General features: G+C 40.3%; 1 protein-coding gene across 3 annotated transcripts in view; it reads right to left on the bottom strand.

The window, feature by feature from the left end:
- slc12a5b (solute carrier family 12 member 5b) overlaps positions 1-16247 on the bottom strand; it is a 41893-nt gene that overhangs the window by 11785 nt on the left and 13861 nt on the right. For all 3 annotated transcript variants that reach the window (XM_030424332.1, XM_030424334.1, XM_030424333.1), the window contains 10 exons: positions 5762-5865; positions 5528-5668; positions 3789-3935; positions 2905-2959; positions 2670-2800; positions 1673-1920; positions 1378-1589; positions 1128-1295; positions 838-936; positions 660-717 (listed from right to left, as the gene is read on the bottom strand). In XM_030424332.1, the coding sequence (XP_030280192.1) occupies positions 660-717; positions 838-936; positions 1128-1295; positions 1378-1589; positions 1673-1920; positions 2670-2800; positions 2905-2959; positions 3789-3935; positions 5528-5668; positions 5762-5865 (1363 nt within the window). The remainder of the gene's footprint in view (positions 1-659; positions 718-837; positions 937-1127; positions 1296-1377; positions 1590-1672; positions 1921-2669; positions 2801-2904; positions 2960-3788; positions 3936-5527; positions 5669-5761; positions 5866-16247) is intronic.

The raw sequence follows: 16247 nt of genomic DNA, 5'->3' as shown, positions 1-16247 counted from the left end.
AACACTCACTGATTTATTCACTCATCTTTCCATCAGATAATCTGGATCTAATAACATAATAATAACATCTGATTCATGTTTATATGATCAGGTATGTCTCCAAAGCCCAGCCCCACAGCGGATTAATTACTGGAAATATTTAGAAATTTCAAGAACAATGGGTCCTTGATATCAAACAATGGTACACAAAACAGGCCTCTCATTTCCAGATGTGGTGCTTCAACTTTGTCTTTTTCTTTGGTTGATTTTTAGTGAAATTGAGGCTAACGTTAGCTAAGTTAACAAACCTCCATTAATCGGTTTAAAAAACTGTTTTCTGGCTGAACTTCTAATGTTTTCAGCTGGCTAGTTTTAAAAGAAGAACCCTGTCAAGAGCACAATTTGGCTACGCATATGAAGACTGACACTAAAGATACATGTCCCAGGCAACAAGCCCGCATTCCTCATGACCCTGGTGGAGGACATAGAAATAAAGAAGGAGCACTGTTCTTGTATTCTGACATAATGCTAAATAGCCTCAGTATTATAAGGATTACAAGGAAAAAGGACAATCATGAAACAGGTTATATTTTATTGTTCACATTTCTGGTGGATAGGGGGTTCAGCTTAGGCAAAACAGGGCCTTAACATTATTTACTAATCTAGATAATTATACTTACTTGTCTCTTAGAACTACTCCTTCAATACAGGCCCCGAACAGCACCACACAAGACATGTCTGTGGAAAAGCTGTTAAGGAATATACAGATGGAAATGTTCAAACAATCAACAACAATCAATCAGTGGTTTCAGAACAATGCGGCCTCTGTTTGATCGCCCTCGTGCTAGTGGAGGATACACACAGTAGATGTGGTGGTGATGGCTGCGATCGTGCCGATTGGGATCGACTTCTGAGCATCACGCAAATCTCCAGAACGGTTGGAGCCTGCCATAATACCTGTGAGTGGACAGAGGTGAAATAATCAGGAATTTATGAGTGACATACCGTGAAAAGGCAACCAGATGAACTCATTAAGGAAATATCCACAAGGCCCAACAACTTCTCAGGATTATCATTCACATGATATGACCATATTTACTATTAACACCAGCAATATTTTATCTATTTTAAGTTTTTCTAGAGCTAACCTGTGACGGATGGAAAGTATATCCCGACGAGCAGCGTGAAGAAGCTGGTAATATCTGCCAGGACGTAGCGGTTGGAGCTGGTTGGTGGACTGTCTGGATCTGCGTCTGATGCAAGCCCACGCTTCTCAATAATCACCCCTTTCTCCAAGTAGTTACCAAACAGGTTCTCTGAAAGACAGGGGAGCATTCAAGCGCTGAAGATTGATCTTCAGAGATATGTTGTCATTTAGATTGATAAAGTATCTCTTACTTGCCAGGATGCCACTCGTGACTCCGGGGATGCCCTGTATCTCTGTGACGTTGTTGTTGGCAAAGTAGTCATCACAAGTGGCGTTGAGGGAATCAGAATCACAGAAGGAACTCCACAGTTTGGTGGTGACAGTCTCATTATCTATTTCAATGACCTTTGCACAGACGTCATATGCTTTTGAGAGAAGAGTCCGATTACCCAAGAGGCAGACGCTGGAAGGGACGTAAAGAAAGGCATCAATTACAAATAGGATTGTCGCTGTAGCCTTTCACAAGCAAATAAATAAGTCACTTACGGGAAAACTGGGGGGTCGACCGCAGTCTTGATGACTCCAGCATAAACAGCTAGTATGGAGAGGATGACGCAGGCCAGGAAGACCAGCGCTAGCTTGTTCACATATTTGACTCCCACAAATACCACCAGTGCCATCAAGCTCAGCACCAGGGTGCCGTACACCCGCATGTTGTTGAGGAGAGCCGCCTCTGCCTCTGGCCCTTCGAGACCCTCGATCTTGAAGATGGCCGCCTGAGGAATGATGTAAATCTGAGGGGACGGAGAGATGGAGGATGTAGAGAAAGGAGAATAGGATGGGGTGTAGCTATAATTATAATTTTGTATATACCCTTTTGATTTCAGATAATTGATGAAACATGTAACATATTATATATAGATATTAAATCAGGAATACATTTTGGATGAAATCTTTAACCACACTACCACAGCATGGTGTCAGCACTGGGGAAAGCTCTGGCTGCATCAGTTCTCATTCTGATATAGCGGGAACACTTTGGCTTGTTTGCATGTCTTTAAACCACTAACAGTCGTCTCACCTCTGCAAAATAGTGTCTGGGGAAATTACTTTGTGCCTTCCTGGGTACGTGAACCCTGGCAATAAAATGACTACCTTTCAAAGAAAAGGAGAAACCTGCTTGCTTGTTACTTGCTTGATACTCAAAAAAATATATCCTCAGTTTTACAGCTGAGTCTTTCACAATGCATATAGGAAGAAGTCTTTTTGGGTCACAGAGCATAACATGACTTTGTAATCACAGTTTTGCTGCTATAAAAGTTGCCTTCAAAAGTTGCTCTTCCTTGGTTTTAGCATGTAGGTTGCTAGCGGTTGTTGTTCATGCAGCGATGGGGATTTTGAAAAATAGTACACACGGATGAAGGAAGAAAGAGGGAAATGGGCACCCAGTGACATACTTTATACTTTATTCATCCAGTAAGTCAGACTACCTCACTGCTAGATGCTAATAAATCCTACACACTGGACCTTTAAGGCTACTTACCAGCAGAATTTCAATACAGCCAAGAATGTACATGGCACCTGCAAAAGTGGTGCCTAAGTAGAAGCAGATCCCAACAGCTCCACCAAACTCTGGCCCGAGGGAGCGAGAGATCATGTAATACGAACCTCCGGCTGCAGACACAAACACACAGAAGAGTCAGTGCACTGCTCCGTCACACACAAACACACCTTAACACCCCCCCCCCCCCCCCCCCCCCCCCCAGATTCACACTCACCTGGTACGACTCCATTTGTTGCAATAGCACTCATGGAGATGGCTGTAAGCATTGTCTGTAAAGAGCAGCACACAACAGAGGAGGTTAGCGGAGACTGAGAGGCAGCAGGTGGGCACGTCAAATTAAATATGGCTGACAGCGGGGCCTTGATGAACTGAGGGAGTGAGCAAAGAGAAACATCCAGCAGCACAAGAGTCTGACGATGTTCATAGTGAGGATGACTACATGGCTGGTAAAGCACATACTGCCAGAGCGAAAAAGGAACTGTTTACAAGTTCACACAGGGGCCAGCATATTGCCAAGGTAACCATGAAATGCTGCTAATTGTATTCTGTTTATACATCCGTGACTGTAGCTGCAGTTAGCTTGTTAGCTCAGTTCGGCGTGCAGATTTGTGTTACACCGCTTGCACAGGGGCTTTGGATCGTCCAGGGAAAGAGCTTTTCAAGCTCAGGGCTAGCTGGTTCGCGTGCTGACTTCAGCAGACATCTTTGGAACACAACATGGGCTAGACGCCTTTGACTTAATCTCAAAACTTTTATTTCTTAGTACATTTTAAATGTTTAAACTAAAGAATCCTATATGTCGCACATTTAATTGGTCTAAAAACTAAGGGAGCATGTAAAACGTAGCGAACTAGCCGTTAATACATCTCGCAGTTGGCCATTGAGAGCTACGGGGCAGACTGCGTTGTCCGGCAGTGTAATTTCCTCGAGAAAATTAGAGCATTTTCTCATTCATCATAGTCGGTGCTGATTATATTGAGTCTTCTTAATGCAGGCATCTGTTTTCTGAGTGGACTGCAGCCGTTAGTCTCAGTCACGGAGAACAATCTGTTGCACAACACATATTCAACAGCAGGGACGTCTACAGTTTGTACTCACTGTGGAGCAACACATGAAGACGATTATGAACGAGCCAAAGACGCCTCCAATCCCAACCATCCATGTCATCCGCAGGAAGAGGATCACCCCAAAAATGTTCTGGATACATGGCAAATACACTCCCATGAGAGTGCCCAACTGTGGTGCCTGAAAAACAAGACCATGGAAATGCAGTTTTTAATCCAACTCATCTCACTTTCCGTGTGAACGATTTGAGGTTATAGTCTTTCAAAAGTGCAATTTGTTGTTCAGTCTCCTTAAATTTATTCTGCTTTTTGAATTCATGGAATGATGTCCAACTCTTTCATCAGACATGAAAGGGGTTTTTTTAATTTCAAACACAAAGAGATGGTAATCCTTTAGGGAAGAGGAAGACAAGCTCTTTGTTTCGAAATGGGTCCTCTAAGTAACCTATCTGAAGAGAAGTGAGAAGATAAATGCTTAATCTTCTATTTCTTAACTTTTTTTTCCTTCAGCAAATCTATTTTAATATCAACTGAGATATAACTTTGAAAATTAAATTCACAAAATGTCAGTTTGCATAATATAAATATACACACATCTATCGAGAAATGCTGTGTTAAAAGCTCTCAACAACCATGTTTTATCTCTGCCTGGTTTCAGAGTACAGTAATACATTTCCATCGCTATTCAAAAGTGGCAGAATAGGAAACAAAATAATTCATCAGATTAAGCCTTTGCTTATCCTTCTGAAGTCCTCATCTGCATCCTGCAGAGCTTTCTATGAGGAGACATGTGATGAGAAGGAAGTAAAAGATGAATGGACTGATCAAAGTCACTGCTTGTGTTTTGTCTGAAGGTGAATGACGGTGATGTGAGTCAGTGACGATTGTGACCATAGGCACTTAAGGATCCTTCAGCTGACTCAGCCTGAGGACTGTCTTCATATGGCAAATGCTTAGTCAGCATCCAGCGACCAGCTCCTCTCTGTGTGCGAATATGTTGCTGCTTTGCATGCGTGACGCTTAACTGGAAGTTCCTCTGTTCGGTTTTTACCATCAGCCTATAATCATTTAATACATGGTATTAACACACTATAATGCATAAGACACTATCTCCTATGACATACAATTTTGTCAGAAATTATAACCTTTCCTTTGAAGACAAATTCTACATTATTTCCTCCACCAACTGTCTGTTTGTTTGTTGGTATGTTGGTTGGTTTGTCAGCAGCATTATACAAAAACTGCACAACAGATTCCCAAAAACTTTGATAGGGGAAGGGTCTTGGCCCTGAAAAGACCCCATTAACTTTTGGCACTGATCTTAAAAAAAGGGATGGTTCAAGGAAAATGGTTTAACTTTCTCTCTATTAAGTGCTAATGCATTTTTAATGCGTTTTCTTGTCAAAATAAACATCTTCTTTGTAATAGTCTCTACCCATTGCTGTTATTTCCAGGGAGGGAAACTTAAAATGCGCAAGTAATAAAAATGAGTAGTTTTCTAAGAGCAGAAAGAGACAAACGCTTTGCTGAACAATTGCAGGATAATGAAGCTGACATAAACCTTAATGAGAGCCAAAACATGATAAGCAGACCAGAACAAACAAAAGAGAAGTACAGGCAGGTGTCAGGGTCACAATCTGATAAAACTTTAAGTAAATGTAACCCTTTCATGCATTAATTGATAAATCACAAAGTAATAACTTTTAAACGTAGCTGCTCTCTTGTTCAAATTGCTGCAGGGTATGGACGAATGGATCACATGCGGTAATCTACCTTGACAGGTTTTTTAGACGGACGTGCCCCCTCCTCGTTATTCTCAGCCTCTTCGTGCTCTTTGCTGCCCGTCGGGAGGTTGGAGTAGTTGGCCAGACTGCTGAGCAGAGAGGAGACCATTGGACTGGTATCCATCTCTTCCTGTAACACACACAAACACATTCACACTCATATTAACCTGGAGATCTAAATGATCTGCATCATCTCAGATGTTTTTGTTTAAATTGTCCTCACCTCAAACAGAGCCATATTCTTGCCATCATACTGCTGGCTCTTTTCTGCATCTGTGGCTGCACTGCTGTTAATGAAGGGACTGCTCTCTTTGGGGTGCCCATCGCCTGAAACACAGAAACACCAACCAGCAGATTTAGAGCCAATGTTTCTTCACTCACAGCTGCAGACACATCGTATGTCATTTAGAGTTAGAAGAAGAAGAAGAAGAAGAAGAAGAAGTAGTTCTGGATCTTAACCAGTGGTCAAGGACACTGACCTGAGAATAAACCTGATAAACATGTCTTGATGTTGGGAGAAACTGAAACATTTGCTGAAAACCCACAAAAGTACTGGGTGAACAAGCAAACTCCACAGAGAAAATCTAACCAAGGACCTATCGCTGTGAGGCAAAAGTGGGAGCCACAAAAGGTATGTCTTATTTAAAAAAAATCCATCTCTATAAGCACTTGTGTTGTGCCACTAACAGTGGTTTTCAAACCTTGTGTGCCTAAGGCACACCAGAAGGCAAGTGAAGTCCAAGCAAAATCTTATCACTCACACACCTGTATTCATTTATGTGCAAAACAGCCTCTATAACAAGTGCTATCGACTCACTCTGTACAGTGATTTTTACCTAATGCCAATAAAACCATATTACTCTGGCAAAGTTTATTAACAACAACAACAGCAACAACAACAACAACAAACTTTAAAATGAGGTTACTACCACTGCTTAAATGAAAAAGCAATCCATTGTCAACTCCTTTACAAACACTGTCAATCAGGGCCCTTGTTGTGTCACACTAATACTTGCCACGTGCGTGAACAGTAAAAACGTTTTCCTATGAGTATTGAACTTGGCTCTGTATTGGGAAATGAATGTGTACAAAGTATCAATATAGTAATCTAAAAGCTACATTATTACTTGTTACGTATTGCAATAACAATCTATGGCTGTAACAAAACCCTACGGCACAGCTGGACCCCATGGCCCTCTGCACACCTCTGTGGGAACCACTGCACTATACTATTCACTACATGTTTCTTATATACTTATTTTCTGTCACATAAACACACACACACACACACACACAGAGACACGCTTAAAACCAAGGCATTATCTTCAAACAGCCTATTGAAGTTGTGAGAACTGTCCTCTCTTTACAAAGATGTCCTCAATTTACAAAGATGTCCCCGCTCTGTTGGTTAGATTCTCGTCATGGTCCTCACTATGTAGCATGAACAGGCACACACACACACACACACACATATCTTTTTTAAGGTCAGCTCTTTGTCTGAGTTCTCGTCCTGCGTTTTATCCAGTCTCACGACAGCTCTGAACATCTCTGATCTGACCCCTGCAGTGTCCGCGCTGCCTGCCTGCCAGACACTCACACTCACTGTTGATCTACTGTATCATGTGTCACTGCACAAACAGCAGAGATGAGTTCAACCTGCCTGTTTTTCTACACAAGTCTTCACTCAGCTTCAAGAATGAAGACTGCGTATAACAGCCCATTTAAATCCTTCACAGTGTTAACACAGCAAGTCAACACATCAACCCAGTTGCTTGCAGGGTGAACATTAATCCTGCTGGGTAACCTCTTCACAGATGGACAATGCAAAAAAGGTTAACATTCCCACAATGTTTTAAGCAAATATACAGCTTACATAATGCAGCATGTTGTGGTGTTACTGAAACTAAACCACTGCATGTATAAATATCTGCATCAGGTAGCACTTCTTGATGTTACACCAGCTTTTCTCTTTCTCTCGCTGTCTTTCATACAGAGTCTTGAATTTATGTCCACATTTTTAGATGCTCTTTTCTCACGCCTATGACATCTCATCATGTGACATCCCTTTTCCTCTTTACTTTCCTCTCAAACAGTGAGTGAACAAACTGAACATAGAATCATCCTTTACCTTTATTGCAACAATTTACAGATCAAAGTTTCACCTGAGCAAAGGTTTGCTAAGATCATCCCGGGGCATAAGGGTATTTTAAAAAGCTTGCGCAAGTTGATAAAGGGCCATGCCGGGGGGACATCCAGCAGCTGCCGGTCGCTGAAAGCAACACAATCAAGTCATCTCTTTCAATTCCCCAAGCTGCAGCAGTATTATACACTAATCTTTCAAGCAAAGAGGAGAGTAAAAATGCCGGCCAAACTGCTCTCACGCAGCACATAATCCTTTGAACGATGGACTGCTTTCCTAAAGACGCATTGCCCATCAAAATTGGATTAGAAAGCATTTCAATTCGTTGTCGTTTTTGAGTTTTGCATGAAGGATTAGAGCTTTTATCAGCTTTCTCTAAATACCTGAACACAACACATCCAAAAACACCTGAAAACTGTACGCCACTTTCATCCAGACCTTTGAAATGATCATTATTTTATTATTTTTTTCTTATTTTTCTGTGTCTGTCTTTTTTTTATTGTAGATTCAAATGATGTCAAATACGCATATGTAATAATCTCAGACTGTGCAGCAGGTGATAATGATGACGTGTTTGTTACCTGCTGCAGTGAGGCCTATGTGGTGCGACTTTGTGACATCACAGGAGGTTTTAATTTAGACTCTGTAGTTTAGATTATATTGAAGCCAACCACCTGAGTATTCTGTAATCCACATGATTTATAAATCTGCATTTAAAGCCCATTTCAGCTCTTGGCTTAAAGTGAAATCAGCTTTTAAAAAATTGCGATTTGACCATGTTCTACCAAATGCCTTTGTGTGTGTGTGCGTATGCATGTGTGTGACCTCTCTCTGTGCATGTGGGAGTATTGTGTTGTCGACACATTTTCTTTCATATAAGTTCCTGCTGTCTTGCTGTTAAATGGGGCATGTGAGAAAATAAAAATGTTAAAACAACCTATTAAAATCATGAGGTTAGATGATGACTTAAAAATGTGTTGCTTCCTTTATATATATTTACTCAATATATTCATATGATTATATACTTAATTTAATGAATATTGCCCATTTTAAGGCTCCAGGTCAGCTGAACCATCAAAACAAACATCCTCACAGTCCCAATCCAACCTCAGTTTTCTGCCCCCGACCCTCACAGAGCTGATCAAATGTCTTCTTGTCTATCACGTGATGAAACTCATGTCAGAGTCAGCAAATCGGCAGTGATGAATTCTTGCTGCCGGCCCTGCACTGTTGGGACACACCGTGGGACAGGAGTGTTGTGAAATAAACATCCTTCATTATGTAGACCAGACCACATAAGGTTTGTAGACCAGAGCGTATTCAAATATTGGCCCATAGGCAGCATGTTGCTCTTTAACAACCTTGTTATTTCATTACAAACCTGTAATCCAGGCTGTTAAAGCAAGGGGGAGCTTTGGTGAGTCAAGTTGATAACCTACTTCCGAGCAATAAAATATTCACATCATGTTCCTTTTTCAACTGTGAAATTAAATCTAGTGAAGGAAATTAGAAAATGGATTGTTTAAAAACATTCACATTCCACAGGGAGTGTAAACATCCAGACCACTGCCACTTCACATTTTTTCAAATCCCAAGAATAAAAAAGTATTTCAATCTTGTTTATCTGCAAGATTATCTTACGTACTATGGCCTACATTGACATCAACATTTATAGCCGATGCCTAGACATTAAAATGAGATTCGCTTTTTTCTACAGCACATTTGTAATCCTACACAGGCAAGTCACTGTCTGGTCACTTTCATGCAATTAAACCTTCTCTTTACCCCTGTAACTCCTCCTGCACAGAGGGGAAAGATCTGCTGTCCATGTGAGGGTGAACAAAGACAACTTGTGATGGAAATATGTGAAATATAACTAACTCCATGTCTCCTGCAGGTCTTCTTCTTATAGTAATAGCATGAGCATTATTCAGCTTTAATTGGATGGCTGATTTCTGAAGTAAAATTGTCTATATTTCATTCGAGACACATCTGTTGTCCCTAATAGTACCGATACTAGGATCAGATATATCAGCTATCATCAGTTTTAAGGTTTTACCTCTGGTTTATGAAGCTCTCCATTTCACTGTGGTACGTATTGAACATACCTACTCGTTATACTCTGAGCCTAGCTGATCTCTTCTGTCAGTGCAAACTAACAAAATAATTAAATTTTATCTAAAAAGCTGTTCTTATTTCTTTAAGATTTTTTCTTCGGTAGCAATTTAATGCAACACAACAGGGATGCTACACAGGATAAGTTCACTGTTCATGCACAGGAGCTCTGAGAATGTTTGAATATGACTTTTTTTTCTTGTATTCATCCTTGACTGTGATACAACCACAAACGCTCTGCCAAAAGATTTTATCCTCTGTGTGAGCTCATAAGTGTTTATGTCTCTGTGGCACTTCAGACATCAGGGGGCTCACCTAGATTACAGGTAGTTCAGTTTCCCTCTGGTCACTAGTTTCTAGAAGAAACATCGACCTGGGGTTGAAAGAGAGACCTGCATGGATAATTTCCTGCGAGTTAAGAGAACTCAGAGGTTTATACAGCTGTTCGCAGCACTAAACTTTTATCTGTATTAAGCTGTAAAAGTTTGCGGCACCTGAGGATATTCATAAAACTTAAATTGAAGTAATCGCATAGAACTACAACTCCACAACAGCCATCTAAAACTTAAGTTAAACATAATATATTAAAATGAAATAAGTCATATGAAAAATACTAAAGCGCCGAAGTTGAAGCAGTTTATTAAAGCACCATGAAACAAACAGTGAGTGTGTTTGAGGTTACTGTCGGGTTCAATGTGAACAAATAACACTCAGAAGTGTGCAGACTGTGTCTCTAATGTGCAGGTCAGATGAGGACGAGCCGCCCCAACTGACCCGTATTCATCATGTCCAAAGCAAATTACTGCCCCAGGATGAGCTCTTTGATATGCCTTTGTTTGTGTGCATGCACTGAAAAAGATTTCTGAAAGCACCTCAAACACACAAAATTGCATTCATTTTCAGCCCATATCTTGTGTGTGCAATGATGGTCGGGGTTTAAAGTGACAGATTTTAGACTGTGACTGGAAACATTTGAAGGGGCTCTGTGGAACTCCTGTGTTTCGTTGGAAGCGATTCTTTAGTTTATGTTGGAAGACTCAATTTCTAAGCTAACATTGGCTATTGCTCTCTGTTAGAGGAGCAGAGAGGCACAATGTGCATACATTCACATTCTTTGGACTGTCGCAGAATAACACGAGTCCTTCACAAAGTAATCAACAGTCCAGCAGCATTAGATATCTTGAAATAAATTGTCTACCAGCTTGTGGTACCGTCAGCAAGGCCGTGGTTGCAAAACACCTGCAGAGCGGATGCAAAAACATGGTTGCTGGTGCCTGCTCAGGCCTGTGACAGCTGACCAATCAGAGCAGACTGGACTTTTTGAACCAAAACGGAGTGTTGAAAAAGAGGGTGAATAGAGGTGCTGCAGTAGTGGACAGTTTATAGAAAGATAATGTAAACATAATAACCCAATATAAGTGTGAACCTGAAAATTAGCATAATATGGCATAATATTATGCTCATTTTATAAGACTAAGACTAAAAGTCTTGTGTTTTAGTGAGCAGGACCATGGTGAGCTCATTGTTCATGTGTTCCATTAAGGCTTTTGTTTGCTAAACCATGTTAGTCGTAAAAGTTCGGGTTCTGGCTAAATTTGGTGCAGATTTGAGCAAAAACACAAAATAACATAGCAATGCATCCTTGAAGTCTTAGATGTTCATTCCAAGATGTTAAGCTATTAAAAAGGTGATGGCAGACCTTTACAGTTTACGATATGAACCCTGCTGTGCAGAGGGTAATTAAAGGTTAATTACCCAGAATTAAATTAGTGTTTTTGGGTGAGCAATCTTTGTCTCAGGTCCAAAACACACACAAAAACACACACAAAGCCAATAGTTAAAAGAAACCCAGAAAAACATTTCTCCTAAATGCACCCTGAAAACAAACATTTGCAGGAAAGTTTGTGACATTCTCAAGTGTTCAGCCGCTTTAAATTATTTGACTCTGACCGCAGCATGCAGATGAGAGGAAGCGGGCAGTGTAGATTTGTCCCCTTGATGTGACATGGCTATTACAAAATGGACAGTTTATACCGGCTTTTAAAAGCTTAATAGGACGCAGGCTCAAGGGGATTATCTAGCAGCTGCTGGAGGCCACAGAGTAAAGGCAGAAATTAACTTCTGCATGTGAGAGAACTGCACCAATCAGCTGCGCAGCAACCTCCAAATTACATCAACCACACTCACACCTCGTTCATTTTCACCTCGCCTGCTGGAGCAGAGGAGTTAAAGCTAATTCCATGGAGTCATTTGTTTAATTTAAATCCAACTCCTCACTGATGCACTCTTTGACTGTCTGTTGCCGGGTCTAGTCAGCAGGCGTGTGATGCTTTCTGCCATAAAACGGATTGAATTTTGATGTAAAAGTTGCTGTTTAAACAAAAATGAGGGCAGAATATTGAGTTATGTTATAATATGTAGTCATTTTGATCTTTGTATTATCAGATATAGCTGTTGTTTGTGCGGTACGTATTCAATTTTATTGGAGAGCAGTTGTTTCTGCTGGACTCTCTTTGCAAAGTGCTTTTAGTTTTACTAGTGTGACTCTAGTGTGACTCTGATGGTCAGTTGGATGTTCCAGAACTTTGGTCCCGACGGAAATATCTTAAGAACTATTGTTGAATGGGTTGCTGTGACATTTTTGTACAGACGTCTTTACGCACAATGGCTGCCTTGTGCATCCTGCGTCGGTTTGAGGCCCTATTTGTGCACCTCCTCAGAAATTATCACGATGCATCCGCAAGGTTCAATTCAATTCAATTCAATTCAATTCAATTCAATTCAATGTGCACATGAACATTGTAAACAGTTACACAAACACACTCAAACAGAGCAATAAAGTCAAGATTTTGCCATCCTGTATCATGTTCAGTAGGTTATATTTTCTGTAGTTGGAATCAACAATCTCAATTTAACGTTACCTTCAATTGTGTCACACAATCTTCATCAGCAGAGTTTTGTAAAAGCAAATGAGCAAACTCAGGTAGATCGTAAGCTGCCATCTCCTATTTAATTTACTGCTGCTTCAGCATCTTCTTTGAATGAAATTTTGCTGGGCAAAACCATCTGCTAAACTTTATTAGCATAGCTTTCATGCTGATGTTTGGCCACATATAATGTTTGCTATGTTTGCTTTCTTAGTTTCACTTTTTAGAATGTTAATGTTAGCTAATTAGCACAAAAAAGTGCGAGAGAGGCTGGTGGTGCAGTATTGTTGTTAGTTTCGGAGGTTTATAGTCATATACAAAAGTTTTGGACAAATAAAAAAATAATAGTAATCTCCAAATAGATCCTAGACGAAAAGTTAAGCTCAGTAAAATGGTCACATGGCCAGAGAGAACAGATGTAAATCAGCATTGTGCTACATCTGGTGTACTAAAATGTACTGTACACTGTCCCTCTGACCCCTAAACCACAATGAACATCTGCAAAAATTGTATCGCAATCCATCCGAAAGTTGTTGAGACATTTAAGTCGGGTCTAAAGTGATGGGCCAGCTGACCAACACACCACCTGTACAGTCACACTGCTAACATGGCTAAATATTGTGTAATCTGCTTGAAGTTTTTTTTTTTAAATTGGAAAAATATATTCCCAACCAATTTGACCATAAGAATACCATATGAAGTGAGATTTCAAAATGGTAGCTGTTGCACTGCTCATAAACCTAAACTGACATAAAAAAAACCATTCCCGCTCTTAGGAGATCAAAGTGAGGTAACGGCCAGGTAAAAGTAAGACAACTTTGATGCTGCCTGCACAGACTTATGGGAATCATTTCAGGCAGAGGGACAGTACGAAAACTGTCCTCCATGCCTCTTTCATCTGACAAGATACTTCTTATAGATTGATGACCGCTATTAACAGACGTACAGGCATAAACATCTGCCAGCTGAGCCGACACGTACTCTGTAATGTGTCAGGGTTATCCTGAGTCCCGACCTGCTGCTTTTAATTTGGAGTAATGTTCTGCCTGTCGCACAGATGTTAAACATAACTTTCTCCTTCTTCTCCTGGCTCGCTTTAAAAGCAGAAGATTGTTAAGCACTGCTACATCAGAATCTGGAGGTTCTTTTATATGTAATTGCGTGAAGTCTGAATAAAACTTGTTGTGTTTAGTACTGATTTGCAAATGCCAATATGCCAAAATAACCCACAGATTCCACCAAAGTTTTAGAGATTCAAAGATTCAAAGTGTAAGAGTAAAGCGCTTTTTCACACGGCACATGTGATGAATAAGAAAAAGCAGCAACAGTAATAATAATAATAATAATAATGATGATAATATAGCAGTGCAAATTTGACAACCAGGCCTGTCTCTTATGCGTTACGGCAGTTATACGGTTGCTGGAGCTTATCGTAGCCATGGCACATTTTCAGCAGCGTTCCAGAAGCGGCTGTATCTTCTGCTACATGGAGGATATGCACCGAATCCTTTTATTGACAGAACAGATCGAGCCAGACAGGTAGTCAGACAGCAGAACAGCATCGTGCATAGGGTCAATTTTACAAAATAAAACACCCTGTTTGGACTCAGGATCTACACCACGACAAAGTCTAAAATATTAACAATAAACACACTTGAAGCAGGCAAAGAATGAAGCAATTTAACTACGTAGCTGACTCAACCAAAGCACAAGCACAAAAACAAGGAATTTAATTTAATTACAAATTAAACACAATCTGAACTCTGTTACGGAGGAATCAGGGGGTCAGATCGTGAACATGGTCGACAAAATACCATCTTAGCATCAGCAAGTTAATGTTGTTCATTTTGGTGCACGGGCGATGATACAATAAAATGATTATTGACTTTTAATGATTGATTTTTAAGCTTGGAAAAAACATCATAATGGCTCAGTCATTAGTGATATTTGTAATTTAAATGTTTGGGTTTCTGGTCAGTTTGTTTTCCTAGTTACGGTGTCTTTGTAAGTCTTTTTTTTCCCACATAATTCGTGCGTGACACATTTAGTGTCACACTAATTTTAAATTTCTCCCACACAGAATTATTTATGACTCATTCGATCCCTGATGGTTTCTTGTGAAGCAGACAACAAGCATATTGACTAATATATCATCTGGATGTTTGCTGTTCAAGACACAGTCTTATCTTCGTCCAACATTTAATGTTCAGCAGAGGACAATTTTCTTTTAGCACGAATTCATCCTGATTTCCAGACACGCACAACACATGTCAACATAAACTCCTACAACAGAAAGTAGTTGAATTGCGCCTGATTTATATCTGCTGTCATAGTCAATGTTTCTCTATTCCAAAAAATTGGCGTGATACAAACTTTTGGAGGCCTAAAAGTAATTTCTAACACGTTTCGTTTTGTTAGTAAAGACAAGTTAAATCAATGGACTGTAAATTGCCATACATTATTATCTCTCAGCTGGTCGTTAAGCTACCTCATGTGTTACATTTGTAATAAGTCCTGAAGCTTAAGTGATGGCTATAGAAGACTTCTACACAAGTGCCAAGGCATATGCATGAAAAAACTCGAGCGTCTCCATCAACTTGTCAACAGCTCTTGACATGCTGCTTTGGAAAGGGAAACCAAAAGGAGGTGAAAAACTGTGGTAATTAGAAGCAGAAACAACATCTCCATGTGAATCTTCTGCGGCCTCTGTTGCTGCCTCTGAAATCAGTTTACACTTCTGCCTCTCCAACAAATATGAATATGTTCGCCAAAGAGAATCGCAATAAAAATAACTAACTCGGCAGCTAATGAGACCACCCAGCAGAAGTGTTAGTTTACATGCTCGGAGGCCAGGAGAAGCTTGGGTGCACAGAGAGGATGACAGACGTATGTACATTCACAGTTTGCACAGGTGTATACTGTAAATGCAGGAGGTAAAGAGTTGCATTTGGCTCAACTGAATGAAAGCAATAGATATATCTAACTTTTCTCTATAAAAAAATCAAAGTAACAAAATGAGTGTTGTGCGGGGAGGGCAGGTGGAGGCCGCTGTTCAGCTGTAGAATGGAGGCAAGAGAGGGGCACAAAGCCAGACCTTCTGGAGGAATAAACACCTTGAGTCACATTGGTTATGCTCTGTTTTTGAGCTGTTTACCGACAAGAGGAGGAGCTCAGAGATTTTGTTTAAACTTTGTGGATTAAAATGTGGATTTGGAATGGAGACCATTGACATCCTGGAGTCTCAACCAGTTCCCAGGCAATGGGTCTGGAACAAAAAATTGCTTTTATGAAAAACTAATAAATAAAACATGTTAGCTGTTGAGCTTAGGAAAGCTTGTAGGCAGATTTTGCTGCCTTCAGAAAGAGGTAGGCTAACTGTTTCCTGCTGTTCTGGTCTTTAAGCTAAACTATGTTTACCGATTGTTCCTGCGGGTGGCTGCAGTGTGTAGGATTTAATGGCATCTAGCGGTAAGATTGCAGACAACCAACTAAATTCTCCTCTCCTCCTTCTTCCCTTAGGTGGCCCT

The sequence above is a fragment of the Sparus aurata genome, chromosome 7, assembly GCF_900880675.1.
Source record: "Sparus aurata chromosome 7, fSpaAur1.1, whole genome shotgun sequence".
NCBI lineage: Eukaryota > Metazoa > Chordata > Actinopteri > Spariformes > Sparidae > Sparus > Sparus aurata.
This window is presented reverse-complemented; position numbering and strand designations above follow the sequence as displayed.